Source organism: Pangasianodon hypophthalmus, chromosome 2 (genome assembly GCF_027358585.1).
Source record: "Pangasianodon hypophthalmus isolate fPanHyp1 chromosome 2, fPanHyp1.pri, whole genome shotgun sequence".
NCBI lineage: Eukaryota > Metazoa > Chordata > Actinopteri > Siluriformes > Pangasiidae > Pangasianodon > Pangasianodon hypophthalmus.
Genome location: NC_069711.1, coordinates 30,300,407 through 30,320,292, shown reverse-complemented (window position 1 = coordinate 30,320,292; position 19,886 = coordinate 30,300,407). Strand labels below are relative to the sequence as shown.

The 19,886-nt window shown below is 37.2% G+C and overlaps 1 protein-coding gene across 1 annotated transcript in view; it reads right to left on the bottom strand.

Moving 5' to 3' along the window:
• cacna1ia (calcium voltage-gated channel subunit alpha1 Ia) overlaps positions 1 to 19,886 on the bottom strand; it is a 116,309-nt gene that overhangs the window by 25,793 nt on the left and 70,630 nt on the right. The window contains exons 15-25 of the mRNA XM_034300618.2: positions 19,242 to 19,697; positions 18,405 to 18,505; positions 16,600 to 16,723; positions 15,115 to 15,183; positions 11,449 to 11,627; positions 9,228 to 9,354; positions 8,714 to 8,839; positions 7,840 to 7,929; positions 6,107 to 6,299; positions 1,433 to 1,584; positions 1,059 to 1,168 (exon numbers count right to left, since the gene is read on the bottom strand). Of these exons, the coding sequence (XP_034156509.2) occupies positions 1,059 to 1,168; positions 1,433 to 1,584; positions 6,107 to 6,299; positions 7,840 to 7,929; positions 8,714 to 8,839; positions 9,228 to 9,354; positions 11,449 to 11,627; positions 15,115 to 15,183; positions 16,600 to 16,723; positions 18,405 to 18,505; positions 19,242 to 19,697 (1,727 nt within the window). The remainder of the gene's footprint in view (positions 1 to 1,058; positions 1,169 to 1,432; positions 1,585 to 6,106; positions 6,300 to 7,839; positions 7,930 to 8,713; positions 8,840 to 9,227; positions 9,355 to 11,448; positions 11,628 to 15,114; positions 15,184 to 16,599; positions 16,724 to 18,404; positions 18,506 to 19,241; positions 19,698 to 19,886) is intronic.

The following is a 19,886-nucleotide window of genomic DNA, read 5'->3' as shown; positions in this document are numbered from 1 at the left end:
ACCTGCTGAATGCTTTCCTCTCATTGGCATATTATCGGAATACATGGAAAAGTTAGGGCGTGTTTCACGTAAACCAGCTGCACAATGCCTTGCATAAGTATTCACCCCCTATGAATCCTTCCACATTTTGTAATGGTAGAACCTGGAACTGAAAAGGACCTAATTGGGATTATATGTCATGAATCTACTGAAATAGTCCATAATATTGAAATGGGGGAAAAATCCATATAGTTTGCAAAATTATTTGCAAATAGAAAAAAAAAATTGTAAAAGTTGTGATTGCATAAGTATTCACCCCCTTACTATGAAACCCCTAAATTAGTTCTGGTGCAATCAGAGCACCTATGCCCTTCCTCTACAAACCCCCTCCTGCATTGCAGACAAGCAGCAGTCATGTTTTATAAAGGGGGGAAAAATGCTTAACACCATAGTAGTGTTTTTGTGCACTTGTCCTTACGTCTGGCCGCAATTACAACAAATACATCTATGGCTACACTCAATGGAAGAGATGGATAAAGTTAGAAAAGAAAGAAATTGAAGGAAGGGTAGAAGGAAACCAGTTGCCGACAGTAGTCACATATTACGGTGCAATTTTTTGTGTTTTGTTTTTATTTAAATGTACACACTGATGCTAACTAATTGCACACTCAAAACATTGTGCTATACTATCAAAAATGCAAAAAATGCAAAATGCAGCAGTCCATATTATTTAATCTTGTAAATCAGGCATAAATTTAACTACACCTGCTTCTAATTTCACAAGCACAAGTTTCTAATCACATCAGCTTTTTTTTTCCTCAGTTAATTCAAAGGCAACCTGCTTTGAAACCTGCCTACATTAATAAACATTAAGTAACACACTGCAGTAATTACAGCATCGTTCTGCACAACATCTCGCACATCCAACAGGCTGAGAAAAGAGAGTGTGTGAGTCAGGAAAGGAATGGAGGGGAATAATTAGTGTATTTCATCAATTACCTCTCAGAACTGCCTGTGTGTGAGTGTGTGTGTGTACTCGTAGCCTTCGTGTCAGCGTTTAGCACAGAGGACGGCCGTACCTGTCTTTGAAAAAGCGGCGAAAGCCGAAGGCGATGAGCTTCAGTGTGGCCTCGACCACAAAGGTGGAGCTGAAGAAATAATTACAGTACTTCAGAGCGGTTTCGAGAGACTGAGGAGAAAGAGAGAGAGAGAGAAATGAGGGCATTTAAGGAAAAAGAGACAGCATTTTAACAGCACAATAAAATGACAGTAGCAATATAAGGGAATTAATGAAGAGTTACACCTTCCATGTACCGTATATTGTACTTTTAGTAGAATATGAACATTTCCATTAATGTGAGCTGATATATACTGCTAACTGGTCAGTCGAAGTCAACAATTTATCCTCTAAAGTAAGTCGCATGGCAGAAAGTTGCATGAGTGCTGTTCTAACCTTTGGTTGGTCGTAGTGCTCCAGCGACATGGTGACGACATTGATGCAAATGATGAGGGTGATGAAGAGGTCCAGGTAGTGGCTGGTGCATAACGAGTGGATCATCAAGCGGACGTGGCCATACCCGGCATAGTACGGCAACTTCTGAGCCTCTGCAGAGACAGTTGGAGACAGCGAGAGATCAGTCATAGAGGAAAGGAGTGGGAGGCTTGGGTTGAGATTGGCAGACAACAGAAATTGCAGATACTGGCAGAGAAGAGAATCAGCACAGCAAACAAAGAAATTGTAACAGAGCAGCACTTTTAAGTGATGCAAGAATGTCGCTGGCATTGGTAAAAAATTCATCACCAAATCCCTGAGAAGGCCACGAAAATATTTCTTTTTTTACATTTGTGCATACAATGTACCAAATGTGCACACGCGCTCAACTTTTGAGTTCTTGGTTTTCTAAAATTGTCCCCATGTTTCGGTTAATGTGTGCTCTCTTCTAAAGACAATTGTCAATGAAGTTATTGTGAATCAATTGCAAGGCAATGGGAATTTACATGGCTCTGGATGGAGAAGATGGATAGATTTCTTTATAGGAAAGCTCAGATTTACCAAAACGTGGGCAGAATTTACTTAATTCAAGAACTCGACATACATAAACCAGTAACTTGTGCACATATTTTACTATTTAATGTTTCCAGACCTATAATAACTATAGATATCTATATCAATATAAGCTGTTTTGACTCAAGACCGAGAGACGGCTTGAAAAGTCAAAGAACATTTGTTTTATTTAACCCAATGGTACTTCACAGACCTAGCTAGCAAACATTAGCGTATGTCAGCATGTTTGCAAAGTTGTATCATATTGCTGCCTTCAAAGGTCATATTGTGTCATATTGCTGCTTTCAAAGATCATTTCAAACCATTTCCTTATAGTTATTTTTGGCAAAAATTTCAACAATCGCAACCATAAGGGTCAGGTTTCAATGTTAGCTCTTAAAAACAATGCTTAATATCATAGTAATGAGAAATCCAACTTAGAAGTAGTGGAGACATTGGTGCCAATGTTGGAGTTAAAGTTCCAGAATGCAGTGCAGTTATACGCAGTAGCGCTGTTTCAGCTCAGTTATTTAGCAATCGACTGTACAAGATGACAAGTGAGATTAGACTGAAAGTTGAAGCTTTTTAAGCTGATCTGTTTGAGCAGGTTGAACAGATGAGGTGGTGAAAGAGCTAGACAGAGTAAAGGACTAAAGCGCTGCTGCATCAGTCTCTTTATGTAGCGATGAATTCCCACTGGAGCCACTATCAAGACCAAGACACTGTACAGATGAAAATAGTGAACTTTCATTACATAATAAATCTTGCACACCGCTGAAAATCCTGTGTTAATTATGAAGATTAATACGCAAGTTGTTCAGGGGAGATTTTTCATTTCATAATGCAAATCACAAGAGTTGGCAGGGTTGTTCTGTTGCAATTACGTTTGGCTCGAAGGCAGGAATTGGCTCTACAAATTACAACCTGCATGTTTTTGCCTGAAAGACTGAAATATGTAAAGAAAAAAAAAACCCAAATGCAATCACTCTTTTTGAGCAACACATTATATCTGCAATACTTTACATTCTCACCTCCATTTTACAATCTCGTGTACAAAGTGCCGATCAGGAATCACTGCACATAGCAAAGCGGCTGTTAACATGACGACAAGAGACCGTTTATAATTCACAACCACCAACCCAGTGCAATCTACACACTTTGACAATTTCTATTTTGAAACAGACACAGTGCATACTTTCTTACTTTATGGCTCACGCTGCCTATTTGGACAGCTTGAACATAAACTTCAGAAAATGGCAGAAAGGTCAGAGTCAGGAAGGATGTGCAGTCGATAACGAGAAAAAAAATCCATGGCGGAACAAAGCAGGTGAAAAAGCTGGCATGAAAAGAAAAAAAGGAGGTGGACAAGGGCAGCACTGGGTTTGGGGTGATTTCAGCTCACCTAAATTAAGAAGCGAGCAGTCAAAGCAGACAGAAGAGAAAGAGAAGGCGGACAGCTGGGGGAGAGACAGTGGTGTAAAAAGAGGATGAGAGAAGACGGGAGGAGACAGGTACGACACCGAGATAAGGCGGGATAAATAAATGAAGAGTGATATGAGTAATGAAATAAGGCGAAAGCGAGAGACAAGAGTGAGATTATTAAAGGAGAATGAAAGATGGTGGAAAAGAAGTGGTAAAGCAAAAATGAGGGGTGTGATTAATGCTAACTTGTCTGAGCTGGGGAAGTTGTTAATGTGCTGGAGAGAAAAAAAATCTGTATGAGCGCTTATGACCTATTTCAGCTACTCCACCGTTCTTCTGTTGTATCGTTCGGCATCAGTGTAATTAAGTTCATGAAAATTTAAGGCAATGATCTGATACAAAATCAAATTTGTAGAATTTTCCACTTATAATAAATGTAGCTGATTAATCAGGACATGTTTGCTTCTTTAGTTATGCACTCGGGCTTCTTTAGTTTGTCACACAGACTTGTCGAGGTTTAAGACTACTGTAGTTCAGCAAACTCTTATTTAGAAACATGAACAAAAATTTACTGCAATATTTCAGAGGTATTAATGCTAGTTAGCTGGCCAAATTTGCTAACATTAGCTTTGTGGTTAATGCTTATTCTACCACAGCACTTTGAACTCTCAAATCTGACTAATGGTGATTAAGTTGTTGGTCAATTTTCTATAACAGCAGCAGGTTTACTGTATACTAACATGTCCATTCTAATATGTTATCGTTTCTATAGTAACAGCTTCTTTACAGGGTCGTCTCATTCCACATAATCGTTAGACAAAAATAACACGTTAATTAATAAAGAAAAAATGTCTAATCTTTTTTAATTTAATGTGGAAGTTTAATGTGAGGAGACTTATTTAATATGTTTAATGGAAGGAGTCTCCAGTTTCAGAACGAACTTTCACACATTCTTTTAAGTTTTCAGCCATGGGATATCTTCACGGAGAACTTTGCACTTTCTGGTTACTGAGTAATATGACAAGGTGTGTTTTTTTTTTTTTTTTTTTTTTTTTTTGTCTGTCATGTTTGCTTCTATTTTACTTCACCAGCTGTCAGGTATCCCATAAATACAGTACTGTGCAAAAGTCTTAGGCATCCTATTTTTTTTTTAGTACAAACTTTGTTATAGATTTTTATTTTATGACTTCTACATTATCAAATCTGTACAAGAACATTTTAGATTGCCAAAAATGAGTTTTCCAGCACAAAATTAAATGTTGCAGAAAAGTGTTTGTATGCCAGTAAATAAAGATGCATATTACGTAAGAGATACTTTTCAGACAAAAACAGAATGAAGGTTGCCGGATTTCGCTGCAAAAATAAGAAGCGAGTGTGACAAAGTCTCCAGAAGAACTGTGACTGGTTCTGCAAAATGCTCAGTAAAACTTACAGCTCATTTCCTTATAAAACTGCACAAATTGTACCTGAGACTATTTTTTTTTTTTTTTTACGCAAAGGATCGTCACACCAAATATTGATTTTGTTTCATTTATTACTGTTTATTGTTCTTTATAGTATTTTTTAAATGCAGAAACATTTAATTTGATTATTTTTGAAGGCTCTTCTTTGCACGTACCTAAGACTTTTGCACAGTACTGTATGTGCACCCATTTGTTTTTAGTCTAAATAATATTACTGTATTGGAGTTTAAAAAAACATTTTTCAAACTATTTAGCTATAACAATGCTGTTAGAATACCAATACTATTATCAGTTTGCACTTCCCAAGAAGTCAGATCTCTTTTCTCTCACTTTTGCAGGAACTTCTTTTGCTGTTAAGTTATGTCTGCTCTGAAAAGATGATCTTGACTCCATCTAAACTATACAAGTATGAAACTTTTTGCTCCCGTCATGATTATTTAGATAAATCTCATGGCTTTAATTATCCTGTGAAAAAAAGACATTGCAGAGACTGCATTTTGTAAACAATCTAATTCTCAACCCATGGTTTTGTTCGTGATAGCCAAACATCAGACTTAATTAGTAATCTATGAAGTGACCCAGGAGCATTCAGTTCCATTGATAAAAACAGTTTTGTAATCAAATTATTAAATAGATTTCATATGCTGCTTTGATTGCAGGTCTAGACTGCACAATTTACCATGAATATTGTATTTGATAGCATTTATATTTTGGGAAAACAACCATGATGCAGGGGAAAATGAGCTCTATTTATCATTCTGTCTAATTCATAACTGACCTGCAAATTTTCTCTTTAATGCTTTTAGACCTCTGTTGTTGTGTGAAACCTTTATATTTAACTCCTTTACTGTAGATTTTGGGCTATTGGCATTTAAAATAAAAACGTGTGCACTTGTATTCTTGCATTTAGGACCATGCCACTAAAACATCAACATACAATCACAGAAAACAGAAACAATGTTTACTGTAAGTTCTGTCAGTCCGCTGATTGTTTTTCCTACTAAAATTCAATCTGTAAGTGAAATCTAATTGTATATTATTACGAAAATATCCCTGCACTCCAATGCACACACTCGGTTCTTAAAGGGAACGAGAAGAAATAATTTTATACAATATGCCGATATTTATGACTTGTTTTGAAGCACAAGCTATAATAAAAAACAGAACCCTCCGTCTTTACACGCCCTCCCTCGCTTACTCCGTCTCTTCTTCTCCATTCGCCTGAGCCTCTTTTCCTCCCTCCTTTTGGCCTCCTCGACCTCCTGGTGCTGCCGGCACTTGTGAAAGTTCTCCACCACCACGCCGACGAACATGTTCAGCACGAAGAAACTGACGATGAGGAGGAACGAAATGAAGTACAGCAGCATCCACGGGTTGTTGTTGGTCACCGGCTGGGAGACAGACAAGATGGGGAAAAAAATAGCAGCAACAGAAGATAGGAGAAGACAGGGGAGAGGTGGAGAGGAGAGGAGGAAGGAAACAGAGAAGGTGAAGGAAAAAAGCTGAAGAAAAAAAATGTTTCATCCGTCTAGTAGGGTATGAGATTCTTTAGTTTGTCGCTGGAGGGAGGGTTCTATGTAGAACAGAAAAGAACCAAGCTAGAACCTTTAACCACCTAAATAACACTTAAGGAGCTTTTTTTAAAAGAGTTTATAGAAGTTTAAAAATAAAATGACATCACATTTATTAATGAAGAGTTTGTTCAATCGGATTTGATCTTAAATTCCATGAGTTTATGTTAAAACTGACGTATGATGAAACTCTGAAATTAATATAAAAATTGTCTTATATGCAAGACAAGACTTTTTTGTATTAGTATTTGTTCAAACTTGCAACAGGATGTTATGTAAGTCAGGAATATTAATTTTTAAGTATGAAGGATAACAGTTTAAATAAAACAGGTTAATTAATGGAAAAATTACCATTTGTATATCATCACAATTTCAATTCATATTGCGATTACTGATACATCAGAAAAAGGAAATGGACACTTTGTTATGTCATGATTACACGATATCAAAAAACAAAGCCAAAACCTTGAAACAACACAAAACAATGCACCAATGACATAAGTACATCACAGTGACTGTAAAATTAGTGGTCAGCGCTTTAATTTACTGTGCTTGTGTGCTAGAGTTTGGGAGTTTGTTTGCAGTGAAAGTGCTTGTTTACACACTGGGGAAAAAAAATCATTAATGAATAATTAAGGAGCTTGTAGTTATGATTCATGTCTCACAGAGTCAGCAATGTTGTTATCTAATCCCTCACCAAGCATGCAAAACACTTATATGAAGTATATATTTTAAAATTTGAGTTATTTTATGTTCAATCTGAAATGCTATTAAAGTTGTCTTGTATCTGTTGACTGCAAATTTAGCTTCTCTTGAAATATTCTGAAAGAGTATAACATAAAGAGGAGAAACTGTGCTTTTGTTCATTTTAAGACAATAAATACTCTCAGTAATATAATTCCATGCAGTTAGATTAATTAAATTAATTATTAGGAAAATTTGCACAGGAATAGGCTGAAATGTCTTATTTTTTTATAATTACTACTAATTTTTTACAATTTTATAAAACATTTTCTGTATTGGATTTGCAGAAAATACTTGACTATTGTTTAAAATTAATGTAGTAGTTTCTTAAACTAAATGATTTAATAACCACACTCCCTCTGCACTTTATGTCATGAAATGTCATCTTCTTTGATGCTATAAGCAGAAATCCCCAAATAACAAAAAAAACAAAAACAAAAAAACAAAAACAAAAAAAAAAGTGATTATATTATTATATCATACCGTTACACTTGTATTTTCCTCAATCCATTGTACTGGGATGTCCTGCATGTGTGTATGTTCATGTGTGTGTGTTCGTGTGTGTGTGTGTGTGTGTGTGTGTGTGTGTGTGTGCGTGATATACTCTCACTCCTACCTGTTGGTCTATTCCCACTGCATCGAGTCCGTGGTACATTATATTGACCCAGCCATCTTTAGAGGCCAAAACAAACAGGGACATCAGAGCCTGGGGAACAACACAGACCAGCAAAAAGCTAAAGATTATTTACACACAAACGTCTTCGTCTCTGAAATCCAAACTTGTGCAGGTTTTTTATAGTTATTGAAAACAAAGACAAACAAACTACCTAACAAACAAGTATATAAAACTCCTTAACGTAAACAAAGAAAAACTGTGAATGGGAAAAAAACATACAGCTAAGCAGGAAATTATAAATATTGCCCCCAAAAATAACTTAAATAATAAGGAATATTTTGAAAAACACAAAAATAAATAAAAAAATAAAATAAAACAAAGCAAAGAAAGACCAGAGAAACAAACAGCAACAAAAAATGCAAACAAAACAAAAAACCTAACACTTAAACAAAAATACATTCCTGATTTCTACTAATGGTGCTGACAAACTACAAATAACTGGAAAAAATAAATAAATAAAAAATAAACACACACACTCACACACAAGTAAAAAAGGACCAAACAAATACACAACAACAAAAATGCTAACAAAAAAACTCCAAACATTTAAATAAAAATACATTCTTGGTTTCCAGTGATATCCCAAAGTGGTGGAGCTGAATACATATAAAACATCACACTAAAAACTTAAACTAAATGAAATTCATTCATCTTCTGTAACAACTTTATCCTGGTCAAGGTTAAAGTTTTAAGGTTTGGGAACACAAAGGAAACCCACAAAGATGCTGGGAGAATGTGCGACAATCCATACAGACAGAAAAAATATTATTTTAAAACATTTGAAAAGTAAAGATTCTAATAAAAAATTGTGTACCTGCCCCAGGTTGTCGAAGTTATACTTGTGATGAACCCATTTGTATTTAGCCAACAGACAATCAGACTTATTGGTAATATTCTTGACATCCAGGCCAACACAATAATAGAACTTCCCTTTGAAGAGCTGAAACACACACACACGCACACACACACATTTGTATTAGTCAACGTTTCATTAAGGCCGCAGATGCAATATTGAGGTTAAGATAGGAAAAATAACCCAAGGCTCTAAAGAGTACAGTATGAACGAGGACTCGGAGATGAGCTTTCAGCATTCATTACGGCCCAAGAAATCCAATACAGTGAGGAAAGGGAGGGTGAGAGAGCGCGAGACACAGAGCGATCAGTATGAACACTCTGATGGGTTTTGACACAGAGCAGGGAGAGTGAGTAAAGAGATGATTAAATAGCAGATGAGGATCGAGTGAGTTTTTTTTTTTTTTTTTGGGCGGGGGTGGGGGTGGGGGTGATGGTCGTGGGGTTCGGACTGACAGAAATAAACTGGTTCCAACCTGCACGCCGAGGATGCCAAAGATGATGAAGAACGCACAGCAGATGAGCACAATGTTTCCTATGGGCTTGAGAGACGTGATGAGAGTCTCCACCACCAGCTTCAGTCCAGGAGCCCGGCTGATCACCCTGCATGCACAATATTACACACAAATGCTGTTGAATGCAGCACTCAAATCTGATTGGTCCGGCTCTAATTCAAAAGTGAAGATTTATATTAATGCAATCATTCTAATACGTTATCGTTTCTATAGTAACAGCTCATTCACAGGGATCTGTATTGTGAACACTCCACATAAGGCTAATAACAAACAAATCGAAAAACATGTTGCTATTTACGAATGAAAAATGTATAATATAATGATATATTTGTTATGGCGAGGTTTTCTGTAAGGACACGTTCATTTAACATTTATGGAAGGAGTCTCCAGTGTCAGTGCTTTCTAACAGTAAGTTTTCCACCGTGGAAAAGTCTTGAGGAAAGGTTTCTCTGTAATATGACAAGCTGCATGTTTTTCTGTTTGTCTTATTAACGTAAAGACAGAGAAAGAAAGAGAGAGAATGGTGAGGGAACGACTATTTATAGCTGCTATAATGAAAGTGATAACAGGAACTAACTTGCATTTTGGACAACATTAAATGTTGCTGTAAACGGATAAAAAAAATATACGTAAAGACGTGGTATAAAAGGAATAAAACAAGTCGGGGCATGCTAGGAACATTCTACATTCTATGCATTTAAACAATTATTGCAAAAAGCTTTTTATTGCCACAGTTTTTGCAGGTATCAGATTAAACAGTTAAACATATTTGATATGTTGTTAGCTTACTATTATTTAACTCCACCTGTATGTGCTACAGCTGTAACAGTGTAAAGGCTCAAATGAAAGCACAATTCATTCATCTTTCAGCATTATCTTTCTTTCATCAGGCCTACTTCAAGTTTGTGCAATGTAGCGTAGCAAAGACTAGCCAAATGCTTTAGCCAAGTAGCCTGGGCATTGTTGGCAGGTGTGTGTATCCACACACACACACACACACACACACACACACACACGGAGCAGGTGCAGGCTGGAGCAGAAGCTTCATATTAAAATGTTTCATCTGAGTGGACAAGGATGAATTTGCTACAGAATGCCAGCAGCTGCCTCAAATATACACCTCAAAAAAAATGGCAGCTCTGAGAACAAACAAGTTTATAGTTAAAACACTTCAAATGTACATTAACAAGCACCGAATTCTTACTTCTTGATGGGTTAAGAGAAGTATTCAGCATGAATTGCTGAGTCAGTTCATTAAAATAACACCTTCTTAGCTATCTACGTTTGTTATGATGCTAGTTAATTTACGCTAGCTTCTGTATTAACTTACTGAAGGTAATCTTTCGCATGCTAGCTAAACGAAATGCTAAGTAAATGCTGCTTTACATTAAAAAAGAGAGTAAAAATGTAATTAGAGATAGTTGGAAGTAGCTGAACTGTATCTAAAGCTAGTTTTAATCAAACAAAAAGTATTGGCTTACTTAGCTTTCAGTTTGCTTATCTTTGTATTGTAAGTGTTGGCTTACTTAGCTTTCTAGCATGCTAGCACATATCTAAAGTATATAAATGAAGTCATTCTGGACTAAAAGTCATAGATTTTTTACATTTTTAAATGATAGATCAATGACTTGGACAATTAGGGGTGAAAAATGTGATTAAACCTTTATAGCACATCATATAAAACTTTATATCACAGCACTGTTGAAATTTGGATTCTGACTGGTTGATTAATTTTCTATAACAGCAGCAGTGATTATTTTATCACAGGTTTGTATTAATATGCTTATTTTAATATGCTATTGTTTATTAATATGGTTCTAAATTACATTACAGTGTGCTTTTCTGAAGATACAATTTTGTGAAATGTTGTTATACACCAGCTGTGACTAGGTTATCCTCTAGCTACCACATAAAATAAAAAAAAGCTGGTACATTGCTGCAATTTATTCAGTAGGTCTCAAAATAATGTGTCACTATTCTTATTATTACTACACTGCAAATTTTATCTCTTATTAAAGGGAATATTTGTAGTATAGTATGTATAACATCACAGGAAAGCTTGTTACTGGTCCAAGTATGCTGCTTTTCCCATCCAAGAGTTCACTTTGTGAATTACTTATCAAATTAGTATTTATCTATTAATTACAGACTTGACAGACTTGGAGTTGTGTGTCCTCCATACCTGAGGGGTCGCAGGGTTCTGAGTAGCCGTAGGACACGTAGCACACCCAGGATCTTGGCCCCTCCCGCCATCGACACGACAATGTCAATCAGAGACACAAAGACAAGGAAACCATCCAGTATGTTCCAACTGCTGCGCAGGTACGCACGATCTCCCAGATACAACCCCATCGAAACCACCTGAGAGGGAATGAGAGAGAGAGAGAGAAAGAGGACTGGTGTACTATTTCACATTTTATACACATTTCAAAATATATGACACCTTTTATAAGAGGGAAAAGGAGGCATCTACTGTCATTTTGACAGAATGCCATAAGGGCTTAGGGAGAAATGAAATGCACAGAAAATGAAAGGATGAGAATGAAGCAAATGCAGATGATAGAAAGAAATAAAACATGACACCAATGAGACTCTTCACTCTCATACGTCAAGCCCAGTGCGGGCATGATGTGACCAGCAGGAGCCATGCTGGATGCTGCACACTTCTGTTCTACAATGCCGGAGTTGTGAAGACAGAACGGCTGAATTTTAGCATTAAAACACATCATGGTGTCAAGAAACAATCAATCCTGACACCTTTCTCAACAGGAGGCACATTCTCAGGTGGATTTTGAACTTTTTTCCTTTCAATTTGAGTTTCTGTTTCATGCTTATTTGTTTATTTATATATATATATATATATATATATATATATATATATATATATATATATATATATATATATATATAGTATAATGCATTTTACACCTCACTTCATCGGCCGACAATATCGGTGTCACAGAGAGATGCCCAGAGAAATTATAAGAAATAAACTTTTTCATGCAGAACTGCAATACTTTGCAGATTTTATTTACTATATATTTATATGCTTCTACACCAGGGATGTCCAATCTTATCCGGAAAGGGCTGGTTTTGGTTCAGGTTTTTGTTCCAACCAAGCACAAGCCATATCTGAGTCTATTGAAAGCCAAGGTCAACTAATTAAACAGGTGGAATCAGGTGTGGCTCCTGCTTGATTGGAATGAAAACCTGCACCCACACTGGTCCTTTATGGATAAGATTGGACACCCCTGTTCTAGACCTTTCATAAATATGCTATTTCAAATATACATTTCCAGTCAGACCTAGTTGCAGCAAATGCAGCTTGATCAGACAAGCGGTGGAGACGATTCCATTCTTGTCAAAGGAAAAGTAACTCAATGATGTACAATAAGATCATCATTGGCGATCCTGCTGTTCACAGCTGGCTGACTTCCCACATACTACCTACCTAGCAGTCTTGTTAGCATATTGCACAGGAAAATTGAAAAAAAAAATCTTCCAAAAAAAAAAAACATAAACATGAGTTCTGGTTTGTTATCCAGATATTGATATTCACTTCATTAACACCAACGTGTAAATTGGGCCTTTTATTGCTCTCTCTGGCTTGTCTCTGTTTCTCACTGAGCTCAACTTGTTAATGACAGACTCTGTTAGGCTTGTAATGAAGTGAGTCAGAGAAACTCCGAGAACAGAACAGACACATGATAGAATGCCTATGAGAAATTAATGGAGTAATTAATACCATCGTCAGCTAATTACACATCTGCAATGGGGGATGAGGGGGAGAGGCAAGAAAGAGGGAAGGAGAGGGAAAAAATGAGGGGAAGGGAGATGGATGCACTGCTAATCGTTAAATCTAGAAGACATCATTTTAGTTTTCATGATGTGCAATCTACTAGTATATAGCCTACCACATGAACATTCATAAGAGGCCATCATCAGGTAAGTGATAGAAAACATGGACATGTTACTGTGGACGAATAGGTGTGGTGGGCTGGGAAAACCCTTCAAATGAACAAAATTAGAGATATTTTCTTTCATATATATATATATATATATATATATATATATATATATATATGTATATATATATATATATATATACAGAGGTGTGCAGATTTTTATATGTATATATATATATATATATATATATATATATATATATATATATATATATATATATATATATATACATATAAAAATCTGCACACCTCTGTTAAAGTTTTTGTGATGTAAAAAAATGTCAGATCTTTTTTCCATCTTTTATGTGATATTGCAACTAACAAAATTGACGTGGTGAAAGTGAAAAAAAAGAAACATTTTAGGAAAACAAAAGAAAATGAAAAAACCCACAATAACCCGGTTGCACAAGCGTGAATGTCCCTTTTATAATAGGGCATGTGACTGTCCTCAGAATGAATCACATTTGAACACATGTTCAAAAGTAATTATCATACACGTAATATCATAATAAAGAACAGCAGATTCTGTATGTATTTATTGACATCTTTCATCTGACTGCTGAAGCCATGAACCACAAGAGATTACAAAGCATTTATGGGGTCATTGTTGAAAGGTGTCGATCAGCAGAGAAGTATAAAAGACGTGGTATTTTGATGATGACGATATTATTAATTACTCCATTAATTTCTCATAGGCATTCTATCGTGTCTGTTCTGTTCTCTGAGTTTCTCTGACTCAATTCATTACAAGCCTAACAGAGTCTGTCATTAACAAGTTGAGCTGCTCTTTAAACAGTGGTGTGTAGACTTTTTATATCCACTGCAATTCTGAGAACTACAGCCAAATAAAGTCAAATAGGTGTCTTATATACACATATACCAGGTAAAGTGAAAACTGAGAAACTTGCATTTTAAAATTCTTTGCAGGAAGACAGCCAAGGCAAGGTTTGAAATAGCCTGAATAAAACAGTTCCATATTGTTTTTTCTTAAAATCTAGCTGTCAAACTCAGAAAAACTCAGTTCTGATCAAAATTCCATCATTTTTGTCTGTTTTCCAGAATTCAGCCTCTTCTGATAAGTTTTCCCAAACTCTTACCTCAACAGTGGGTGATCAGTCAAGACATGTTTTTCAGATCAAGACATGTTTTTCAGATCAAGTTCTTAAGTTTAGCACTGTAGCTAAAAGGATAAAGGCATATGGCTACCAATCAAACAATCAAACAGACTTACTTATGTTGTGTCAGAAACTGTATGAGATATGAGACAAAAAATATCCATAGAACTAAAATCAGTCATGGCACCCATTTTAAATCCAAAATCACGTTCTTCCACAGCACATGATTTTACTCAAAAGTAAGTCAGGAGAGTGTTTGGTAATTTAGACATGGTGTTAAATTTGAGGCTCTTACATGTTAACAACATTAGCTTTGTCATTCCAGGGCAAAACCATAAACGTTTTTGCTGCTTGACTGCATTTTTCTTCAGTGGGTAAGTTGTATCCATTTCATTTTCGCTAAACTATTTCTTTAATAAGACAAGACTAACTCTAATAGTTTTTAAAATCATTCCTGCGTTATTTGTGAGAGTTCCTCCATAAGGAAGTCCATCTCACTGAGAAACCCTGGAGTGTGACAGCATGCCTAAATTATACATGACTTCAGACTATTAAAAAAGATATTTAAAGCTTGAAACTGACATTCATGCATGAATAAATAATTTCAAGAGCCATAAAGCCTAGTCTATAAAAAGATAGAATTAAATATGCTTTTCTTTTAGAAAACCCGCAAGCATTGTCACAGACACAGCTGGAAGCTCGTGTAGCTAATCTAAATTGGATGATGCAGACAGACAGCAGTTTGTAGGAGTGTATCGGTGTACTTACCTTGACCGTCATCTCGGCTACGAAGATGGCAGTGAAGATATAGTTAGAGATGGTGAGAAAGACTCGCTCCTGTAGTAAAAAAAAAAATGAGAGAAGAGAAAGAGCAGAACACAATTATCTTCTCTTTTACGTCTTCTACAGTCCTAATAACAGTAAAATGGAGCATTTTGCAGCAAATAGCAGAGCAGAAACAGAAGAAAATGGCAGCATTCTCAGAGAAAAGTGTGTGAATAATATCCTACCTTTATTACTCAGGACAAGGGAACATGTAAATGTCAGCATGGTGAAGCAGAGTCATGCTGAGTACACCAAGAAGAACAAAACTAACAGCACAGAACTAGAACTTTCAATAAATTCTAGATGTTTAGATGTTGTTGTTTTATTTTAAATTCTCTTTTAAATTCTATTTAAATGGATAGATTTGTTGAATTCTGGAATGACAGCCAATTCTAGAATTCTAGAACTTCATATTATACATGCCTGGCTCCTTAGTTCTGGAATGCCAAATTATTCTAGAACCCCCATTTCAACTATGAACTTTCTCAAAACATTCTAGCAAATAAGTCTAAATCTTTAGATCTGTCCAGTTCTGGAACAGCAGCCAATTCTAGAATTTAATAGGCATCCCTGCTAAAGCATTCTAGAATTATTCTGGAATTCATCATTTGAGGAATCTTTTCAAAACATTCTAGTTAAGAATTTTAAATCACCAGATCTGTTGAATTCTGTAATGGCACAATTCTACAATGCTCTCTGTTTTTTTTTTTTATTTGGAACTCCTTGAAAAACAATTCTACATTCTCAGTTCGATTTATAGAACTCTCCATTTCAAGATCAAGATTTGTACATCTTTAAAGAATTCTAGATCTTTGAGTTCTAGAATTGCTAGAATTTGCTGTTTCCAGAATGCTCCTGGTTGAATGAAAGCTGAAATTCTGATCTATCTTCTCATATTCATCTTTTGATCTCAAATCCAAATGTCTTCAGTGCATAGCAAAAACAAAAGAACTGGCCTTGCCATTCCAATACCTTTGGAGGGGACTGTTAGTTCTGTGGTATTAGTTCTTATACACAGACTGGCATCTACAGAGAACAGATTGGTCAGTCGTATATATCACCAGGTATTCTCTGTTATTCTTAAGACATGCCTCTTCATTCTTTTACCTTTCTTACTTTTGGCAGTTCTTCATTGCACTGAATTGCAAATCAGCCCTGAGGTCCTTTTAGAGGAGAATGTTACCCAGTTTTCTCCTGAACATGCTTGAAAGATAGCACTAACTCCCCTCTTCCATATACATGAGCTAACATACACCCACTCTGATTAACAGGAAGGACGGGAGACCATATTTCACACCCAGAGAGCTGGGCCAATTATGCCCTCTTGGATTTCTGGTATGGATGACCAAGGCACCTTAGGATTTAAAGTCATCATTTTTCCCTGACTATGTGAATTGTTGATGGGATAAAGAAAGAAGCAAATCCTACCAGGCTGCCCTGGTGAATCTTGGGTCTTTCAAGAGCCACTGTGATGCAGTTGAGGAAGATGAAGGCCAACACTACATAGTCAAACAGTTTATGAGCAATGATCTTCTGGCAAGTTAACCTGAACCTAGAGAGACAGGGAAGGAGAGATGAGTTAATGCTTCAGTTCCACCCCAGTGGCATCCCTTGATACCAACTTCGGCATGAGGTGAAGGAAGAGGGGGCCTCGTATTGTATTTCTTAGGCACTTGCTACAATAATGTTGTTTTTTTACAAGCCTTTTTACTGAACAAGCATTGTTTTCTTAGAAGAAACCGGTGTGGGGCATGCTATGATTGAGACCTTCACCTGTTACTCCCTAGGGCTCGATCAATACACTAATCAAAACTACCACACCATCACCATCTCATCAACAGTCTGCACTTTAGCTTTGTTCTGTTTTCTCAAGTGCTCCATTCCTTCCATCCCTCTTTATCTGCATTCCTTTCCCGTCTGCCTCATCATTACAGTTTTACTGTACCCTTGATCCTTTGTCTCCGTCTGGGAGGTGGTAGCTGTAGGACATCTGATTGGAGGGCTGTGAGAACAAATCCCAGCACTGCCAAGCTGTCACTGCTGGGCCTTTGAGCAAGGCCCTTAACCCTCAACTGCTCAGTTGTATAAATGAGATAAGACAGACATCTGCCAAATGCCTAAAATGTAATGTAATCTATCCAGCATTTTCACATTCCAGTCCACAGTTCTTTCACTTCAAGTTCACAATCCTATATCTTCCATACTTTTACTCTATCCTCCCATCATTTTCACCCTCTATCCCATCAACCCATACCTACATTCTTCTACCATCATATACTTCCATCGCTTCAGGCTTGCCACTTTTCAACCCACTATCCTATCGCTCCATCTCCCTTCCATTTTTCCATCCATTCTACCACTGTATACTTCAATCTCTTCACCTTTTTTTCACCTTCCATTCCACCATCTCCATCACTCTATCCTTTTTCACCTTCCACTTCACTCTTCTATACATCCACCTCTCCATCCTTTTTATCTTCCATCCCACCACTCTATAGCTCAGTCTCTGTACTCTTGAATTTTGCTCTCCTATATCTCCACTTCTCTTGCAGTTTCACCCTCTATTCCCCCATTCCATCCCTCCATCCTTTTCAATATAGATTCCACCACTCCATACCTTAATCTCTTCATTCTCTTCCTTCTTCTAATCAATCATGTACCTCCATCTCTCCATTCTTCTCAACTTCCATTCCAACATCATATTCCTCCATCTCTCCATTCTGTTCACCTTCCATTCCACCATTATAGACCTTGATCCGTCCATAATTTTCAGCTTTCCTTAGGCCATCCTATATCTCAATTATTCCATCCTTTTTAATCCACATTTTCATTCCCATCTCCTGAAGAAAGGTCTTCCCAACCCTCTATTCTTTTCTCCCTTTGTCACACTATGCCGGTCTGCCCGTGTCTCTTCATTCTTTTCCATTTTTCATCCTCACTGCAGGTTAAACTCTTGATGGATAAGGAGATAGGTGGGAGTGAGAGAAAATAGTTAGATAAAGAGAAATGTCCTCCCACCCCCCTCTATGGCATTACAAAAACTGCCAACAAGTCAAAATTGGGCAATTTCTTTGGACACAAATTAAATCCACACTTAAGACCCCCAAAGTGGCTGACTAAGAGTCAAGGGCTGTTTTTCAATACAAGTATGTTTTTTTTTAATATTTATATGAATTTTCCAAGCCACTGAGTGGACTGACATCTGGTTAGTATAAATCATTTGGATGACTCACTTGTTCTCAGGGGAAAACAAGTAGACAGACCAGTCTTCCCTCGTCTCGCACCAGTCTGGCCGATATACCTCAATCATCTTCTGGATCCGAAAACATAGGCTCTTCAAAAGCAGCACAATGGCAATGAGTCAGTAAAACACACACAATGGCACATAGTGTAAAACTATGATTAACTACTCAGCAAACACAATTGCAGGCAATTTTATTCCAACAAACATGTCATTTTCTTACAAAGTACATTCCATTAACTTCTATACAAAAGTCAAGCAATCAGGTGCTCTTTTACAAACACAGCTATTTATTACAAAAATAATAAGTACAATGCAGAGAACGTCTGGAGTGTTCTCTTCAAATTCCCACACCCTCTTTAACATCTTAGTCAGTATCAACTAAGCCTTTCATAGAAGAACCCATTTGTAACGACGTACTATAGCTTGTAATGAGGTGTTATTGTGTGTAGTGACAGAGAGAAATCTGATTCTCACATTGTCCTCCTGTCACAAGAGAAGAATCAACAGCAGAAATAAAGTGCCACTGGAAAGCTATTATTAAGAAAAGTGCTACATCAGTGTCTGGTAGTGAATGGCACAAGATGCTATAATGATATACATGACAGATGAAATTGAAATATGCTTTACAGACATCAATTTCTTTATTCTTTCAGATGGTTATCTTGTCATACATTTAATTTGAATGGTAGTGCATGTACGGCACCAAGGCATTTGTGGGGCAGCCTGGGAAAACTTTTCACATGGGGAAATTTTGATATCCATTACAGCCATTATACATTTTTTGTTCATTACACATATTTTGTTAAATCTGTGACAAATAACTTACGTAGTCTGTCTCCTCATCAAGGTGTAGTTTGTCCTTCCGAGCATTGAGTTGGGGATAAACCTCGCTGAGCAGTGCTCTCTGGCGCATTGGTGCTTTCCCATTACAGTCATGGTGCTGCTCCCCACACACACTTTTCTTCCTGGTCAGAAGGGGGTGCTGCAGTGGAGGTCCAGGGAGCTGGAGCTGCTCGGGGAGCTCGAGCGAGAGGGCACGCCGATCACGGCGAAGGGGATAACGACGAGAAAGGAGAGGCGGGTGATGTGAGAGTTGGGGGCGTGGAGAGAGGAGGGACTCCCTCTCAGCCGGGTGGGAGTGGGGACCTCGGACTCGCAGACTCCCCCCTACTGCCAGACCTCGAGTAGCACGACCCACACTGTTCCAGCTAGAGCGGCGGCTCCATGCTGACTGGGGGTGGGGGCGCCCCCAGTGGCGGTACAAGGAACTACGGCCATGACGCTGTAGGGAGGAAGAAAAGAGAGTAATACAAAGAGTCCTTGCAATCCCTTCCACTTGTATCTCTTATAAAACTCTCCTGGCTATGAGAAATTTGTTTATATTTTAAACAAATTTTAGTTTATTAATGCATTATGGTTTCTACCCCTATGTCTGTGTGTGTGTGTGTGCTTGGCTATAGTGCCTTACAAA